The following is a 19,172-nucleotide window of genomic DNA, read 5'->3' as shown; positions in this document are numbered from 1 at the left end:
AGTCAGGGAAGTAAGAGCCAACCAGATGGAGAGAAACAAGAGGGAGGTGAGTAAAAGTTCCTTCTTAACAAGCATGAGAATAAACTTAGGTTCCTCTGTAGTTAACTTCATAGGGCATGAATTCATTAAACCCTGATTGGATTATCCTCTACTCACTAAGTTTTCTGTTTTCTAGAAAGCTTTGAAAAAATATGTTAAGAGTAATGAGTCAAAATCACTTTCATTTTTACTAATTGCAAATGCTAGCTCTTTTCTAATATAAGTATCTCTAGAAAGCACAGAATGTTATCTAAAAAAAACAAACTTGCAAAAATTGTGAGCATGCTTTTAAATGGTATTACATAATGAATCTGTTTTACTAGAGCAATCGAGATAGACTGGATTTGAGTGTTTGTTTTACCCCAAAGGTATCTGGGAGTACAGCACATCAAGAAGTCAATACTGAGCCATATGATCCTTTTGAGGCACAACTGGTGAGTCAGAATTGTGTAGCCTGTTTAAAAGTTCTAATTTCATTAATTTAACTAGATGGGAATGACTGACTAGAACCATTTTGGAGCCATCTAATTCCATATGAAACATTATGGAATAAGCTTTAGAACATAACCAAAAAATTTACTGTTTTGTTTTTATTGTTGGAATTTGGAAAGAAAAGGCAGAGGAAAAGGTAAGTTTTTCTTCTAGCTTATATATTTTATAGTATAATGGTTTCATTGTTTAACTGGTATAATGAGCCTGTATTAATTTATAAGTAGTGCTTATTCACATGAATGACACAGAAAGTATTATAAAGACCTTCACTTTTTAAAGAATGATTGAATAAATCTATTAATTTATTTTAACTTGTTTTTTTTTAAATAATCAGCAACTACCCATTTAAAACACTTAAAAGTAGGGCCAAAGTTAAAACGTTCTGTTTATGTCTAAAATATGATATAATATATGCAGCTTTTTAAATCTAAAAAATAGTTCTTGTTAATTGTGGAGAATGACTTTCACATTCAAACTGTTGGTATAATAGTGAACCTTCTAAACCAAGTGAATATTCAGAACTAAGTTATAGTACTGATCAAAAAGCTTCACTATGAATTTCAGTAATACTAATACCTTTATTTTAAAAAGAGCTGGCTTTGCTGAACAGCATTCAGGGATTTTTAATTCTTGAATCATTATGACATTTCTCTTGAAAATTTTCATCTGCCTTTTATTTTATTCTCTTTAGTTTATTTTAAAAGACAGTCCAGAACAAAATCAGAAATAAGCGTTGTTAACTATTTTATTTTATTTATCTTTTAAATATATCTTTATTGATTTCAGAGAGAGGAAGGGAGAGAGAGAGCAACATCAATGATGAGAGAGAGTCATTGATCAGCTGCCTCCTGCACACCCCCTGCTGGGGATTGAGCCTGCAACCTGGGCATGTGCCCTGACCAGGAATTGAGCCCAGGTCTCCTGGATCATAGATTGATACTCAGCAGCTGAGCCATACTGGCCTGGCTTTAACTACTTTAGATAACTTTGTAATTTACTTTTAGGGGGATATTTCACAGATTGAAAAGGAGTACCAGGTTTTACAAGAGCAGCTTAAGGAAGCATGTGAGAATTACGAGCAGAGAAAACTCAAGGGCGCAGAAGAGACCAGGGACCTGGAAGAAAAGTTGAAAAGGAACCTGGAAGAAAACAAGGTAATTCTGTCTGAAGCCTCTCTTTAATAGCATGTGGCATACTTAGGAGAATTATGCTCATGCGGCTCAATTAGCTGAGCTTCTGCATTGGCTAAGTAATGGATTCTTTCCCAGTATTGCTTATTTCAAATTTCTCTATGACATATTAAAGTGACAGTGGTTTTTTGCAGTGTTTAGAACCTCTGCAAGCTACCATATAAAAAAGGGGCTGAAAATAGGGGTTTTCATTTACCTATAATTCGTTTTGCTTGATTAACCAACACTGTTTTCTGGTGACTAAGTTTCAAGTTAAATTCTTGTTTATATTGAGAGGCAGTGTAGCATTAGTGGTTAAGAGTGTGAGACCTGGAGTCAGACTGGCTGGGTTCAGATCCAGACTTGGTTCTATCCCAGTTCTGATCTTGGGCAAGTTACTTAACTTCTCCATGCTTTAGCTCCTTATCTGGAAAATTTGGGTAATAATAGCTCTCATTTTGTGGGGTTAGATTAATACTTATAAATTATTTAAAACTTCCTGGTGCATAGGAAGGGCTCTGTAAGTGTTGGCTGCCACTGTTACTTCTCTTATCATCTTCACTTGATTCCTAAGGAAGGGTGAGCAGAACACACAGAGCTTATGTGCAGCAGAACTGTAAAGCCACCGCTCTTGTTTGAGTCTACTGATCTTGAGTTATGCTGGCTAAGATTGATTATCAGTTACATGTAACTGCTGTTGGAGTAATACTAATTAGTGGCAAAGCCAGATTGAATTGAGGTGTCAGACAGTGTGTGCTTGAGCCCCTGAAGAACTGCGGTTAGTGACTGAGTCTTCATACTCTGTGTCAGCCTACATCAAAGGATGTCAGGCCTACACATGCTGTGACGATTGTGGCTTCATTTATTGCTAGTATGTGGTTGAGGGTATTACCCCTTCTCACATTTAACAGACATTTATAGAATGCTCCCCTTGGTACCAGGCTCTGTGCTGGTCTTCTGGGACTTGTATGCAGTATCCTTTTTCTGAGGCCCTAAGCAGTGGATTCTCTCTGCTTTCACTCCCTGGGCTTCTCTGTGCAGTGGGCTTGTTTTTATTTTGTCGATACTGAATTATATAGCTCACTGCTGTTTCTCTTGGACTTTGTCTGCCAGAAAGTTTTAATGCTGTTTCTAAAGAATGGTTCATACCTCATGCCATTTATTTTTATATTACTTTCACTTCTGGTTTTATTTTATCATTCTTGTCTTTTTATTCTATTTTCTTTATCTACTTAGAAATTATATATGTTATTGAAGATACCACAAATAATTATTTTGGAACAAAGTCGAGGTTTTAAAAGAAGAGGTATAGAAACCAAATTTTCTCTAATTGAGAAAAAGATTACCAGAAAGTGTTTATAATTATATCTCTAAACTGGTGCATGTAGAGGATGCAGTTGTCTGTGGGCTGTTCCTTCTTTTGTTCTAAAGCTTGAAAGAAAAGGATTCAGATCATTCTCGCTTGTGGAGTCAGACAAGTTCACGATAGCTAACCTGGTTAGCATTTTGAGGCCGCTGTGTCATTGAAAGGTGGTCAGTACAAACAGCAGATTAACTCATGTAGCATTCATTCTGTGTGCTTGAGCTATAAGAGTGTGTGTCTGTAATACTTAGTGCATTTCGATACCTGGATTCCTTTAGGTGCTTATTGCTAAGTCGGTTCTTATGCTCCAGTATAACCTTTGGTTGCACATCATTTCCCGGCCAAAGGGTTGAATCAGAGGTGAAATCATTGACTTAAAATAGAAGCACAAGATAGGCAAGAAACAAGGTTGGCCTGGTTGCCAGCAGCAAGGCATGTGTAGAGACCTTGGTCATAGTAGTAGAAGTAGTCCAAGTAGGATAAGGATTTTGTAAGTGGAGTGAGTATGGTGGTCATCTCAGTCATTGTAGTGACTCGGCGAATTCAGGGTCAACAAGGTTGCGGCAAGGAAAATGTGAGTAGAACATTCCCTATGCTAGAGGGGGTCCTGCTGGACTGTCATTGAACCTTTGCTGCCCAAGAACAGTTCGCCTGTCCACCTGAAGGCCACTGGAATCAGCCCTACCACTGCAGTAGGACTCGGACGTCTTTAAGGACCTGCACTGGCTAGCAAGTCTGCCATTGAAAACCAAGTTCTGGCAGGGAGATGGGAGGCTGGTGATGATCGGCATGAATCTTTTCAAAACTGTCTCTCCGAGGAAATTCTTAGATTTTCCTCCTCGTCTTCCTTGCACCACAGATCTCTGCTCCCAGAGCCCCAGCTAAGACTGTTTCTTCTACAGTCAAACAGACTCTCGGGGCCTAGGAACTTGCCCTCTTAATACTTGAGGCCTCATTTTAATCATTTTGCTGCTGAAACCATGAGTTTCTTGAAAGAGAAGTGTTAGACATTTAGCTGATGTTTCTAACAAGGCTTTTCATGGGGAAATATATTCCAAGTTGTAACCAATCACTGTGTAAATCGACTTCTGGTTTGTAGTGTATTAATAGGGTGAGAGCTCCCCATATTGGAAAGAGTTGTTTTGGGGAGCAAAAGAGAACTAAATTGGGCTGTGCTGGTCGGTGCTAGAATAGCCTGGTAACTTGAAGTATCTATAGTGTGTAGACAAACAGGACTTAAAAGTATGCTGTTCCTTTCTAAGTGGTTATGTGGAAAGAATTCAGTATTAGTCCTTAGCTTTGTAGTCTTTGTCAAATACTTGTAAATCTCCATCCCATCAAAATAATTACACGGTCAAAATTGTTCTTATATATATATATTATTGTTTGTTCATAGATTTATTTTATTTGTACATGCATATCTAGGTTAATTTCCCTGCTTCCCATGCCTTCTAGTCAGTACATCTTTTGTATTTTCCTTTTTTGTTACTGAGATTTTAGTTATTCATCCCAAGGTAGACACTTACTTAATCCAGTCATCTTCTGCTTTACATCTTACACCCGCTGGACTCGTGGCCTTATCCATTCTCATCTTCTAAAGCGTCCTTGTGTCTGTGTATCATTCCTGCTGTCATCTCCGTCATTGTCATCTCTCACCCTGGGTATTGCACTGAGACCGATTATGAGAGATTTTTTCCCTCCCTCTTATCTAGAGTTTTTAACATTAAGGGTTTAACCGATAATGGGCAATGAAATCAGTTAATTGATGGTGACTGGAATTGTTTTTAACAATAAAATAAAATAGAAATATTTGAAATCTGAGACAGTAAGGGCAGTTTTTTTCAGAATGTGTGTGTGCACGTGCGCTAGCACTATGGGTCATTATTAAAATGTATTTGTTATCACAGGTCATAGTCAAGAAAATGTGAAGGCCAGTGCTCTGCTCTAACACTTTCATGTACCCTTTTACCCATCCCTAAGCCATCTCTGTGTCCTTCAGAGTTATTTTTCCAAAATAAGAACCTCATCATCTCACTGCCCTGCTTAAGAGCCTTCTTTGGCTTCCTGCTCTCTGCAGGATGAAGTCCACACTCAGCATGACTTACAAGGCCGTTTGTGATTCAAACTATAAAGATGCCTCGGGTGCTATTTCTCCCTGCCCTGCCTCTTCCATACGTCCACCTTGTACTCCAGCCGCCCCTCGCCTCTTGCTTTTGTCCAGACATGCCTTATCTTACCTTTCTGCTTGAATCCGTGCTTGAAGTGGCAGGCTCATCTTTGAAGACCGAGATCAGATATCAGTGAATCTGAGAAGCTCTCAGCACCAGAAACCCTGTCATGCCCTTGTCTGTTCTTGGTTTGTTTTCATGACGGCCTCCCCTCCTGCCTGATTCCATGAGAGCAGGTGAGGGCTGAGGCCCAATATTGGAGAATATTGCATGCCAAGCTCAGCCAGGGTAACAGACAGCTGTGATGTGTTCTGCTGAACTGGAGTCAGGGATTAGGCCGGGACACTACCCCAGTTCTCTTTCAGGCTCTTTCACTTTTTAAAGTAAATCTTTCTAAAATGTTTTTAGATCTCAAAGACAGAATTAGATTGGTTCCTCGAAGATTTGAAAAAGGAAATTAAAAAATGGCAACAGGAGAAAAAAGAAATGCAAGAAAGACTAAAAGCACTGAAGAAGAAAATGAAAAGTGTTTCAGATGCCACTGAAACGTAAGTAACAATGAAAAGGCAATGATTTTCATTATGTTTTTAATTGGGGTGGGGGTTTTTGTTGTTACTTTAACATTTAAAAAAACAACAACGTTTCTGTTGATTTTTTAAGAAAGAGGAAGGGAGAGGGAGAGAGAGAAACATCAATCAGTTGCCTGTCGACCAGGGATGGAAACTGCCACCTGGGCATGTGCCCTGACCCAGCATCAAACCTCTTACCTTTCAGTGGTTCAACCAACTGAGCCACATGGGCCAGGGTCCCTGTTACTTGAACATTTTTGATAGTGAGTTTCAAACTATGTCAACTGAAGTGAAAATTTTAGATACTGTGCCATCTCATTTTAAAGAACATTTTTTGAGAAATTATGTCACCTGAAACTTTTTCTAAACCTGCCATGTTTGCAAATAAAGTGGAACTATGAATTAACAAAGAAGGATTCCTTCTAGTCTGAACACTCCCTCTACTGTGAACATGACCTTCGACGTTTTTCCATATCTGAAATGAGCAGGCTAGTCTAGATCTTTAGCTCCTCAGCACTGAGATTCTGTGATGATTATTCTGTTTATGATTACTTTCATCCTGAATCCTGAAATCATTAAGTTTGGTCCTGTAGTATGAAAGATTTGGAAGTACATATAGGCACTATAATTGTCAGATGGGTCAAGTTGGTTTTAAGATTCTCCATGATCGATTCCTTACCCTTCCCTTCCCTAAACAGTGATGATGTGCGATTTGCTTAGCTTAATTGTTACCTACCACTGTGTAACAATACACCCAAAACTCTGCGGCTTAAATTAACAGTCATTTTATCTGATTGTGATCTTACAGTCTGGGATGAGTTCAGGTAGGCCATTCTTCCCTGGTCTTGCTAGTGGTTCCTCGTCTGGCTGCAGTTAGCTGGGGCTCTGCTCAGCCAGGATGCTGTGGTGTCGTGTTCTCTTTTTCTCCATGTAGTTTCAGAGCTTCTCCCTCTCCATGTGGCCTCTTCCTGTGACTTTTATCTACATGGCCTCTCCATCTGGTCTCCAGCATGGTAGCCAGCTGGGGGCTTCTGGGAGTGTAGAAGTGGAAGCTTCCAGGCTCTGAAGGTCTGCACCCAGAGCTGTCAGAGCACCCTCCCACCACACTCTCTTGTTTCAGGCAGGGTGCAGGCCTCATCCAGAGGGAAGAACATGAACCAATGGGAGGCACAGGTCACCGGGGACCACACTCACATTTCAGGGCATTTATGCGTTTCCCATTTGCCGTACGTACCATGTGATCAGATGGCTTTCATTTTGAGTTGCTAGCATCACATTTGGACAGTTTCTAGGCAGTCCTTAAAAGAATGGTGAAGCATAAAACACTGCCTCTGTCATGTCATAGTTTCACCAGAACACATTTGCAGAAGTGATAATGTCTGTAAAGCTTTTCTCTTAATATTTGAGGTCTAGTCTTAATTGTTAAGTTATCCAAAAATTCAGGAATATTTACATTTAATATTTTTATGTGCTCAATTTAGACATACTGTCAAACTCGACAAAATAAATTAATATGTTGATAAGAATATTTTTTTCTCTGCTAGCATAAAAATTAACCATTTCTTCTGGGAAATAAACTTTGTACTGGGCTTTTTTTCTCTTCATTAATGTATGTATTTCTTTGCCTTTCTTGGTCACTATTTAAAGATAAGCCATAGGCTTCTCTGTGTTTTTTACATTTTCCAAATAAATGCTTTATATTTAGCTTTTAAAGTAAAATCTTAAAACTTTTTAGATCTCCTAAAGAAGCTCAAAGGATATAAGAAACGACTTGGTTTTTCTACACCTTAGGTCACACTTAGTATTAAAAATGGCTGGGACATAGGGAACTCCTGGTTGTACAATGGGACAAACCAATGGCAGCTCTATGACACAGGTTCTATGAAAGAGCAACACAGAATTGAATACTTAGAAGGAGTTTACAAAAAAGGAGGAATGGCATTTAAACCAATTCTTAGTGGAAACTGTGGGTTTTTAGCAAGTAGAGACTAAAAAGGTGTGTAAGAGAGCATGAAGAGGGAGAACTTACTTTCTGCAGGGCATTGCTTAGGAATCAGATTGATGCTTTGTTTTGAAGGGTTGTCAGACTGCGTATGTGTGAGTGCACATGAGTGTGTGTGCGTGTGTATTGGATTTTAAGTTCTGTTTCAAAGAATAGAGGCTGGTGCTAGCCGAGCGGCTCACTTGATTGGAGTGTTGTCTTGTACACCAAAAGGTTGCAGGTTCGATTCCCTGTCAGGGCACATACCTAGGTTGTGAGTTCAAGTCCTGATTAGGGCACTTACAGGAGGCAACCGATCGATGTTTCTCTCTCACACCTGTGTCTCTCTCTCTCTTCCCCTTCCTCTCTAAAAAATCAATAAAAACATATCCTCGGCTGAGGATTTAAAAAAACCCACACACAACAGAGGCTGTTTGCCTTTTGAATGAGAACAACTGTTCATTCTGTACTCCTGTGTCACCTGTTGAACCACCCAGAGGTACTCCTTGAAGTGTACTGAGGTATGGTGACGTTACTTGGCAAGCTTATAACTTAGTGATCAAATAAAATGGCTGAAATCTGTGATACGCCCTCCAAGTATAAAAGGAAAACTTCCAAAAAGGAAAATCACCCAAATCTTTTGCCTGCTTTGAAGATATTAGAAATGAAACAAAATGTAAAAACTTAAAAAGAATTAAAGAATTTTTGCATGGATATGGGTAGAATTTACTCATGGATCAGTGGTTGTTTTTCAATAACTTTTGTTACAGGCTGCTTCTTTTGTAAATAAATTTTTGTTGACTTTAGAGAGAGAGGAAGGGAGAGGGAGAGAGAAAGAAACATGGACGTGAGGGAGAAACATTAAGCAGTTGCCTCTGCAGGTGCCAGGAATCAAAACCAGCGACCTTTTGGTGCATGGGATGATGCTCAGCCAGCTGAGCCATGCCAGCCAGGGATGGCATCGGGTTTTTTGAGGAATCTTGGAAAATTAATTAAAATTTGGTGATTGTGCTTTCATAGGTACACCCAGAAAAATGATGGGCAGGAAAAGGAACATGAATTCCTTCTGGACCAGTCTTCTGAAATCAGGCAAATTAAGCTTAAATTTCTTTTTATATCGTATTATACTTTTAACACCAGAGACACAGGCACACTGGACTTCTAAATATGTTGTTGTTTGTCTGTGTCTTAAATGATTGTTTCTTTTTTCTTTATTTTCTATTTTATCTTTAATAGTTAAGTAAATTTATTCTTTAAGTACTTCTGTTATGATGTTCCTACTTTTATTTCACATTGTCAGTTTTAAAAAATCTGAATTTATTGTTGATTACACCTCTTGTCCTTTGAGTTAACATGAACCTAAATATATATTTAAAAAATTTTTCTTTTGTGTTACTTGAAATACTAGTCTCAACCATATTATGGTAGTTTGTTGCTCTGTGATTATAGGTTCATTGGAAGATTTTCATTATGAACCCATGAAAAGTTTCCTTTTAACCTTTATTAACGGAAACAATGTTTTCACATACTGGTAACCAGTCTACTCAGTAGTAAGCAGTTGTATTCTGCTTTTCTCATATATTGTTTCATATACACATTTCCATTCACTTATGGTTCATGACCACCTTGTTTTAGCAGTTATAAATGTATTGCCACGAACAACTTTGTATATATATTATTTTGTCCTTTGGGTTATTTCCTTATAATATGTGTCAAGATAGAATTTCTGACTCAAAGGATGAGGGATGTTCTATAAAGTTTATTAATAGAGCAGATTATACTCCACCTGTGCTCATAAAAATGATGAACCAGTTTCTCGGCATTCCCACCAATTTCTCACTTTTAATTTCCTATCTTTCTTTGATCATTTGTGAAGCGCAAAGAGCACATGTGAGTCTATATTACATAGTAAAATATTAGGCAAGAAGTTACTCTGGAAGACGTTATGTGTCTTTTTGTGGCATGACTTCAGTGTTAACCTGGCTTTAGTCTTTGTAATCTCACTGGTTAAATTTTTTTCAAAAAGTGTTTTTTCTCTGCTATTTGCAGTAATACATTTACAAATGAGAAAATGAAAATAGAAGAGCAGATAAAGAAAGGGAAAGAGCAATATGAAGAGATTCTTCAAAGAGCTGTGGCTGCAGAGGTGAGCCCAGTTCCACGGGGTGACCAACAGTAGGACAGGAGTCCTTGTTTGCTTGTGTTTAATTGCAACTGAAGCATAACAGCATTTATTGCCATTTTTGTTGTTCTAGTTTTAAATACAAAAGTTTTAATTCATGTTCACCCAAGTGACATTACAACATAACCAAGTTCCTGTGATTCTGTCCTTGTGTGTCATTTAGGAAGAAACTTCAAAATGGTTTAGAATGTTTAAGTTTCAACAATTTAAAATAGTTTCAGATTTTCAGTTTTAAAATACTTAAATGTTCTCTAATCTAATGGTAGGTATCTGTGCTTGAAAACGGGAGGGAGATGGAAGTGTATAAGTTACGGATCATGGAATCACAGGCAGAAGGGTATCTGAAGACCCTGAAGCAGTTGAGCAGGTACTGTGTGGCATTGTGGGTGTATTTCCCAGCATGCAATTTAGCAAATAAAAGTTATAGATGATTTGAGAAAAAAATTTATAGTGGGCAGGACCATTTTATTTTTAATAGTTATACAATTAATACATGTTCAGTTGTAGAAAAATCAAAACACAAACAAATGATAAAAATTATCCATAATTCTAAGTTGAGGTATAAGTAATTAATATTTTGGAATAAATTCATTAACTAATTGAAAAAAATGAAAATTTGTATATCTTTTTCACTAAGTAGTATAGGAAACTTCCTTTCACATCAGTAATTAACTTTCTCCAGCCTAATTTTTTTTTTTTTTAATATATCTTTATTGATTTCAGAGAGAGGAAAGGAGAGGGAGAGAGAGAGAGAGAAACATCAGTGGTGAGAGAGTCATTGATTGAGCCCCCAACCCGGGCATGTGCCTTGACCGGGAATCGAATCCTGATCGCCTGGATCCTAGGTCGACGCTCAGTGGCTGAGCCACGCCCGGTCGGGCTCCAGCCTAATTTTGAAAGGAAGTTTCCAGCATACACAGATGATGCATCCTGATGGGTCAGACATCACTGCGGTGGGGTGGTGGTGGTGTTTGCACATGTTGTTAATAAAAGCAGCACTACAGCAGGTATCCTTGCAGCTAAATTTTTATGCACATTATTAATCATTTCCATGCAATAAATTTCTGGAATGAAAATCACATTTTCAAAGCTTTTAAACATTTTGCCAAATTGCCTTCCCTAAGCACAGTTACTTAATCCTTGTAGTAGAGCATGGGAGTGTCACTTCAGAGGATATTCATGGCTCTTCACTTTTTCAACTCTCCTTAACCTTTACCTGTATTGCTTTGTTTTTAGAATACGGTTTACCTGGGACTCCTCAAGGGTCTCTTGCAGTCTAGCACTTAGCACTTTTCTATATGGATTTTTACACCTGGGATTACTTTTCCTCTGTTTTTTTACTGTGTTCCACACACACAGGTTTTAGTTTTTTAACCCCAGGTTTTTCATCCTTTCTAGTGCTTTTTTACTTAATTTCAACCCCTCCACACTGAACCAGAGTTTCTGTGGGTCATGGAAAACAGTTTTAATGGCTAGCTCTTTATTTCTTCATTTTCATGATTTAGTTTTTTTTACATGCGAAGACCTTTCTGATTGAAGGTAAACTAATCTGAATCAGATTACAGGACTAGTACAGCTGAGGTAGAGACCACGTGGTGTTCAAATGCAGTGTTGAGCACTCGCCATGCGCTGTGCCGTGTGGGCATCTACGAAACAGACATGTCTCCAACCTCATTTTATCTAGTAGTGTCCACTTCCTTAGTGAGCCTCAGAGTACACCAACTTCTTTCTTAGGAATTCTGTGCCAACTCTGCCCATTCCACCAGAGAACACAGAAGGCATCAAAGGGATGTCCTGGGTTTTCTTCACAATGTCTCATGAGAACTGAGTCACGGATTGGTAGTGTTTCTTATTTTCTCTATTGAGGAGCAGGAAGCATGTGTCTCTCAGTAGACCAAGTTCGTGAGGCCCTGAGGTCATACATCTGTTGGAGACTTCAGGTCCCACCCTTTATCTTACACTAAGGTGGGAATCAGGGCTTTATTGGAATGTTTTAAGTGTCCCAGACTGCTGTTCTGTTTAATGCACAAACAGCCTTTAATGTTAAACACGGGCATCAGAATGAAGGCAGCCAAACACTCAAATTTGGGGGGAAATGAAAATGCAGGAGAATACTTGCTCTCTGTGCCCCAGTTTTGGGGCTTGGGTTAGATCAATCATTAAAGTTTTCTAAAGTGTCTCTAGAGGTGTTTGTAAGATACACAGTTCTTTAAAAACAGTTGCATTTTTGTGCATGATCATGTGAAATGTATCTTTCATGTTTAAATGTTTATTTTCATTTGTACTTTAGTGCTTTCAATTTTTAAAAATATTTTAAAGTGGACATTAAGCAGTTTCATGTTTTTCTCCTTTTTCAGTGATTCTGCAGCATATCCTGACCTGGAGTCTGACATACATTCATGGGAATCATTTCTTTCTGATCTTAGAAAAGAAATTGACAAAGCTGAGGTAAGTTGTAAAATATTTTATAATTCTGCCAAAGTCTATATAATAGTTATAATTTCCAAGCAGCTAGAGTCAAATTGAAACGGTTCCTTTTTTGAGCTGTTAAAAAGAATAAATACCTTTGTTGAAATTTTAAGGATTTTCCATGAAAGTAATGATATTTTCTTAATTGTCTTAAACTCTGCCCTTGATTGCTAAGATTAGAGCAGTTATTTTTGATCAGGCTGCAGAGCATCTGGTTAATGAGCTCTTATTTTGAACTTCTTTCCTTACAAGAAATAATTGTTTTAATACCTTGTGTTTCAGTTATGTTTCTTCGAAAATTGTTGACCATTTTTAATGTATAGTAAGAAAAATAGTATTCATTGTCGATTGTGGTTTTCCCTTGGAATTTGTTAGAAAAACTTAACCCCTTTTCTTCTACCTACAGTCTCAGTTTGAAGAACAAATTAAGGCAATTAAAAATGGTTCTCGGCTCAGTGAGCTTCCTAAAGTGCAGATTTCTGAGCTTTCACGTCCTGCCTATAGCACAGTAAGTCTGTCATCTTCTTTTCGAAGGAACGCAAACAGAACATAATGAGCCACATTTCTTTCTTAATTGGCCAGAGTAGCTGGTGGTGTTTTCTGGGAGTGGGGATGGGATGGATTTATAATTGCCTCAATGTTTTCATTATTGGTGCTGCTGACTAACCTTTTAAGCATTATGATGAACGTTCTTAAATAAATAGAAGACATTCTTTCTACATTAGGGTCTAAGGAGAGGACTAAGGTAAACACACTGCTGGTACATCTCCCCTTTCCTTTCTGGATGCTGGTGTGTGTGTGTGTGTGTGTATGTGTGTGTGTGTGTGTTTCCCTGCATTTGAACAAATACTCCAGGTGTAGCAGGTGCCTATGATTCAGAAATAGGTTATTCCTCGATGTGTAGAGAAAGGCATAAGACCACAATCTGGAAATTAAGATTTGTTTTCTTGTTAAATACGAGAAAAACTGGCATATCACATTTCACTGCTGGTTTGAGGTATATGCTGAATCTTCTGAGTAACAGTGATTGCCAAACCTTGTCTTGTTGTTTTAAAATATGCAGCACAGTAAAGAAAAGCATTAATTTTACTTTATGGACTTTAAAATATGGCTAAACCTAGTATTCCTTTATTCTGGCATATATATTTTTTATTTGGACATACCAAATGCTCAGTAAATACTAAATTGGAAATCAATTAAGCCCAGGGGAGATGGGACCATAAGAATTTAAAGAAGGACTCTATTCAAGAGCCCTGGCTGGGTGACTCAGTTGGTTAGAGCATCATCCCAATATGCTAAGGTTTTGGGTTTGATCTCTGGTCAGGGCACATACAAGAATCAACCAATGAATATATCAGTAAGCGGAACAACAAATCGATGTTTCTCTCCCTCCCCATCTCTCTATTTCCCTCTTTCCTCTCTCTCTCAAATCAATAAATAAATAAAAATTTTTAAATAGTTGATTAGAGATAGGTTTCGGGATGTTTTGACACAACATTGAAATCTTCCAATTCTGAAATAGTATATATTTCACCATCCTGCTACTGCCAGATCTTTGCTTGGCTGTTGCCCAACCTGGGACACCGTCCTCACTCTCTGCACCCTGCTTTCCCCTGAAGCCTGGTTGGGGCTGCCCTCATTTGCCCCACCCCATGACCTTCTACTGTATGCATTCATCTCCTTAACTTACATGGCAGGCTCCCTGCAGTCAGGAGCCTGATCTCAAATGTCTTCTCATCAGAACATTGCACATTAAACATTCAAACTTAATGAATGCATCTTGGGGAAAAAACAACTATTTTTAAAACATTAGAACAGCCAGCTTGAACCGAGTAAAATATTCTTTTGAGATCCAAAGATTTTCCTCCACTGAAAGTTTTTTCTCTCCATTGAAATGTGTAAGAAATAGAGTTTTATTTAGAAGTAAATTAAAGATCACTTACCATTTACAGTTTTTCCAAGTTCTGATAGCAGATATGGAGGGGGAAAGAGATATCAGTAGAATATTTTGCTATTAACTTTTAATTCTAGTTTATGTAATTTTATAAATACTCAAAAGAATTTTAACATCCAGAACCCTGGGAACTCTCATTGTGCCAAGTGCTTGAACAATAAAGTATCCCTAAAAATCATTTCCTCTGTGTCATCCCTCCCCCATTCATCCATTGGGCATTTAGTGGTGATCAAGATTAGTCTGTGCCCTCAGAGTGCCTATGGGTTTGGAGTCGGAGTGCACCAAGGGTTTTCGTAGGCTCACAGAATTTTGTAGCAGTATAAATAAGGGACACTAACCTAAGCTAGAGGTCTAGGCCTCTGTAGAAGCTTCCCGGTTGGAGGTCTCAGTGAGTCCGAGATCCAGAAGAGGAATTAACCAGGGAGGACGTGGTGGGTGGGTGTGTGAGGAAGGCTGGATTAATGATGTCTAGAGGGCCAGAGCGTCTCAACTGGAAGAAAACCATATTTGGAGGCTGTAAAAAAGAGAGTGAATACACCCCTTTCGTGTGTAAAAGAAGTTTAGTGTGACAGCGGGGCGAGAGTAAGGAGAGGAAGATTATCAAGTACCCAGGACCATAACGCACACGCAGCCTCACTCTGTGCGGCGGGGCCAGCAGCGTGGACTTTTCCTCAGGTCCCTAGTGGGAACTCGTGTGGGTTTCAAGTAAGGGGATGACACCGGCTTTGCACTTGATGACAGTCAGCCTGACTACAACGTGGGGAAGTGGGAGAGGGCCCGAGGTATTCCTGGTGACCAGTTATTAGCTCATTGCCACCAGCCAGGGAATGGTGGTGGGGGTGGGGCAGGAGAACAGATCCAAGAGGCTGGAGATACAGTTGAAAGAGCTGTGCTGCCCATGAGATTGGGGCTCAGTGTGCACGTGTTGGAAAGTCAAGGACAAATGCGGATTCCTGTTGGTGACGACGCGGGTACTAGATGAAGAGAAGCAGAGTGAGGATACTGTGCTGAGTCTAGTTTTGAAGACATTGAGTTTGAGTGGCCCAGCAACCACCCAAGTGGATTTGTCCATTAGAAGTTTGGATTTGTAGAGTTGGGTCTCAGGAAAATATTCTAGACTGGAATCTTTAAAAAGGGGGCATCATCAGCAGCAAGCACACAGTCACTGAGGCCTGAGAGAATGGAGAGGGGTAACATGAGGCAGAGATCAGGCCATCACGAGGAGTTTCAACACTTAGGCCTGCAGGGAGCTGAGAAGAGAGGTGGGAGGGAGGCCAGCAGCATCTAGGTGTCCCTGGGGCTTAGTGATGGAGACTGTTGGTGGCCTGGGCAAGGGCAGTTTTGGGGAGTGTTAGAACAGCTGTTTGGTTTGTCAGCCACAGAGGGTAGCTGGGAAGGGAGTGGGATTCCATTAGAGGTGAAGGGGGAAAGTGGGTAGGTGCAGTGTTCTTTTTCAGGCAATGTTTCTGATTTTACAGAGAAGGTAAGAAGTATAAAGGGTCATATAGGAGTCAGAGTCCATCCCTTTCTAACAGCTAACAGGTTATGTTACAATCAGTAATTTTTTTTAAACAAAAACAATTTATTGTATTCAAGTTTTCTATGCAGTTGAGCACCCTGGTTTTATCATAGTCATGCTTAGTTATCAGTCTTTGTCCATGGACGTTTCTCTAAGTACTACTATGGTGTGTTCCTCACAGATTCACCCAAAGTCACTTCCTGAGACTTCAGGTCACGATGATCAGGGTCCTCAGGATCCCTCAACTTCTGCAAGTCATGGGACCAGAAACCACACAGCGGTTCCCAAGGATTTAAGTCTGGTCTCTGCCAGTGATCACCCAGTGGGGGCTTCCTCTCCACCGCTGCCAGCATCCCCCTCCAGTCAGCTGGAAGTCGCCCAGCTGCCAGAGTGTGAGAGTGCTGGCAAGGCAGCTCTGTCAAAACAAAGCCTCATGGCTGATCAGAAACTGCCTGTTCCTCCAGGACCCACTACCCGTCTAAGCCAGTCTCCAAAAAAGCCGTTCAATAGTATCATCGAGCACCTGTCAGTGGTGTTCCCCTGTTACAACAGGTACAGATGTAGAATGTTAGTGACTCTGTTAAGTACTTTTATTAAACTGTTTCCTGGTCAGATGTAATTATGGCCAATTAGGGACTGATATGGAAAGGATTGCATAATTGTTTTATTCAGAAAGAAAAGTGCTATATTTTCTTTTGTAAGCATAGAGGTTAGCGTTTTCAAATACATTTTTAATGTGCATATGTAGGTTGAGAACTCTGAACACTCATCAGAATCATGGCAGTTTACTAAGATTTTGATGATACCAGTAACATGCTCCAACACCAGTTGAATTACTGAGTGAACCGCACATCACTGGTTTTATATAATTCGGGAAAACTTGAGGCATATAAATTAAGGTAGCAGCAGTTCACCTTGTGGGACAACACCTCTGACTTTCAGAGGTGTGAGGTTGAAAAGACTGGGTTTAATTTGGTGGTGAATCAGGTGTGTGGGCAGGTTACAAAGGGAATCCTTGTGTGGAGGGGGAAGGGGGGCTGCTTTTACCTGAGTTCTCAATCTGCGCGTCAGTAGGGCTTCTCCTTGAGCTTGGCCTTGCTCCCCAGGTTGGTGTGAGGAGGCAGAGATGCTCCTTGTCTCAGATGAGGCAGACAGAATATCTCCAGAATAAAGCTAGGAAGAAAGGATTCCGCATCCAGGATGGACCCTCTCCACCTCCCATGTTATTTCTGTCTTTGATACAATATTAATTATAGTCCCTGAATTTATATTTTTGAAACAAAGTAGTCATTAAATTGTGACTGGCCAGAATTGATGTTTTGCATCTACGGGAACAGCCCTGCCCATTGGAAAGGGAGTGTTCAGTCTGCACTTGGGGTCTTTAGCCCCATGGGCCACAGTGTGAGAAGAGTGGTAGGTTCTCTCAAGAGCAGTTGCCCTGCCAGTTGTAAAAATATTCAAGTTGAAACTACTAAAAGTACTTCACAAATGAAATTGTTTGCAGTCCTGGCTAAATTTGGCAAAGTTAACCTAATAGAAATGCATCTTAATTTTCTGAAAGTTAAACCATTTAGGCTACTAGTGATACAATATCAAGTTCCTGTCAATTATTCACCATCAGTCACCATCCACTGTGTGCTTGTGAAACATTCAGGCTGTGAAAATCTCATGGGTTAGATCTTTAAGGGAGGGAGTCAGGAGAGCTGGTTTCCTCTGTCAAGTCAGAGCCAGTGGTGTCTGGTCGTTAGGGATGGTGCATAATAGATGCATAAAGCCAGGTGTCTGAGTGGGATGGCTCCCCCATCTGTGAAATTCTGTTGCAGTAAGCATGTAGACACAGTATTGGAATTTTCATAAAATAACGCTGCTATTTTATGTACAGTTATTACTATTATCTGCCTGTTCATTTTGTTTATGTGTATTTGTTTCTCTTAGCTGTTGGGCTGATACTGGCACATAATACTTCTCAGCAGTAGAAAATTTTGACTTTCTGCTGTCATTTCTCCCTACTTTTCCTTCAGCACCGAGCTTGCTGGATTTATTAAAAAAGTGCGAAACAAAAGCAAGAATTCGCTCTCAGGACTGAGCATTGATGAAATTGTCCAGAGGGTGACAAAACACATTCTAGATGAACAAAAAAACCTACAGGTCAGTGTTCCATCCAGATACAGTAAAATGTCCCACTTTATCCATGTCTGGGTATAAAATGTGAGAATTACAAAAACAAAAACAGGCTTCAACCAAAATGTGAGCAATTTACTAAAGACAGCAGAAACTTTGGGTACCTGAACCCTCTTCCACACCTGCATTATCTCCGTAGCCAAGTCCAGGACAGGACAGGAGGCCATCTGAGCCCAGCTCTGCTGCTGCCATGACTAGAGCCACCCAGGGCCCTCCCTCTGTGATTGCTGGACCGTCACCCAAAACCCAGGGGCAGAGGGCAGACAGCGTCTCTGTGAGTGGTTTATATATGACTAGTCAGCTGTGTTTTAATGAAGAGCATTGTGAATCCATGATTCAGCCTTATTTTTCTCAGTTTTAGACCTAATTATCCTATTAGGACATCAGTGAACGGCGGGGTCATTGTCTCTGCTTTTTTGGGTGCCTTGGGGTGCTGCAGAGAGAAGCCCCTGCCCAAGGGACAAACAGAGCTCCGTCTGAGCTTGCTGCAGGCCCTGGCCCTGCAAGCAGGCAGACAAGTCAGTCTTTTATCAAGTGTGGCATTTTGAATATCTAGGAAGACTGATTTTTGGATAACTTTCTTTTGTGTGACCAGGGGCTTTGGAATCACACACTCGGTTCCATCACTTTGGAACCTGAGCTCGAATCTTATCTGCTGTTTAGTTGTGGTTGGGATGAAGCTGCCACAGAATCACTGGATACCTTATCAGCAACTCAGGCCTTCAGATCTGCCCCACTCCCTGACTTTGATCCCACTGCCAGGGCTGCATTCATTCACCCCCTGCACATTTTATGGGGCACCGTTTTGGGGCCACAGTTCCTTGTCATCTGCTAAGGACAGATGAACAAGGCTTGTTTCCTGCCTTCAGGGTGATCAGTGAAGAGGGGGGGTGAGGGTGGAAATTAATGATGCCGTGTGGGGCAGGGCTGTGAGCTGGAGGACTTCATGCCAGTGCCTTTGGGTGGCACTTGGGCTCTGCTGTCACGTGGAGACCCTGTCTGTGCTCACGCGGCTGTGATCTGCTGCAGCCCACACCCTCCCATTCATCTCTGTCCCCACACCCACACTGGCCCTGACCACGAGTG

At 40.2% G+C, this 19,172-nt stretch overlaps 1 protein-coding gene across 15 annotated transcripts in view; it reads left to right on the top strand.

Moving 5' to 3' along the window:
* TTC3 (tetratricopeptide repeat domain 3) overlaps window positions 1-19,172 on the top strand; it is a 96,285-nt gene that overhangs the window by 73,525 nt on the left and 3,588 nt on the right. For 13 of the 15 annotated variants that reach the window (XM_081138055.1, XM_081138054.1, XM_081138050.1 and 10 more), the window contains 11 exons: window positions 408-473; window positions 1,536-1,685; window positions 5,640-5,779; window positions 8,802-8,870; window positions 9,831-9,927; window positions 10,230-10,330; window positions 12,321-12,411; window positions 12,839-12,940; window positions 16,087-16,457; window positions 17,927-18,053; window positions 18,226-18,360. In XM_081138055.1, the coding sequence (XP_080994181.1) occupies window positions 408-473; window positions 1,536-1,685; window positions 5,640-5,779; window positions 8,802-8,870; window positions 9,831-9,927; window positions 10,230-10,330; window positions 12,321-12,411; window positions 12,839-12,940; window positions 16,087-16,457; window positions 17,927-18,053; window positions 18,226-18,360 (1,449 nt within the window). The remainder of the gene's footprint in view (window positions 1-407; window positions 474-1,535; window positions 1,686-5,639; window positions 5,780-8,801; window positions 8,871-9,830; window positions 9,928-10,229; window positions 10,331-12,320; window positions 12,412-12,838; window positions 12,941-16,086; window positions 16,458-17,926; window positions 18,054-18,225; window positions 18,361-19,172) is intronic. The other 2 variants (XM_081138051.1, XM_081138058.1) reach the window with 1 other exon arrangement.

The sequence above is a fragment of the Miniopterus schreibersii genome, assembly GCF_964146895.1.
Source record: "Miniopterus schreibersii genome assembly, chromosome: 5".
Taxonomy (NCBI): domain Eukaryota; kingdom Metazoa; phylum Chordata; class Mammalia; order Chiroptera; family Miniopteridae; genus Miniopterus; species Miniopterus schreibersii.
This window is presented reverse-complemented; position numbering and strand designations above follow the sequence as displayed.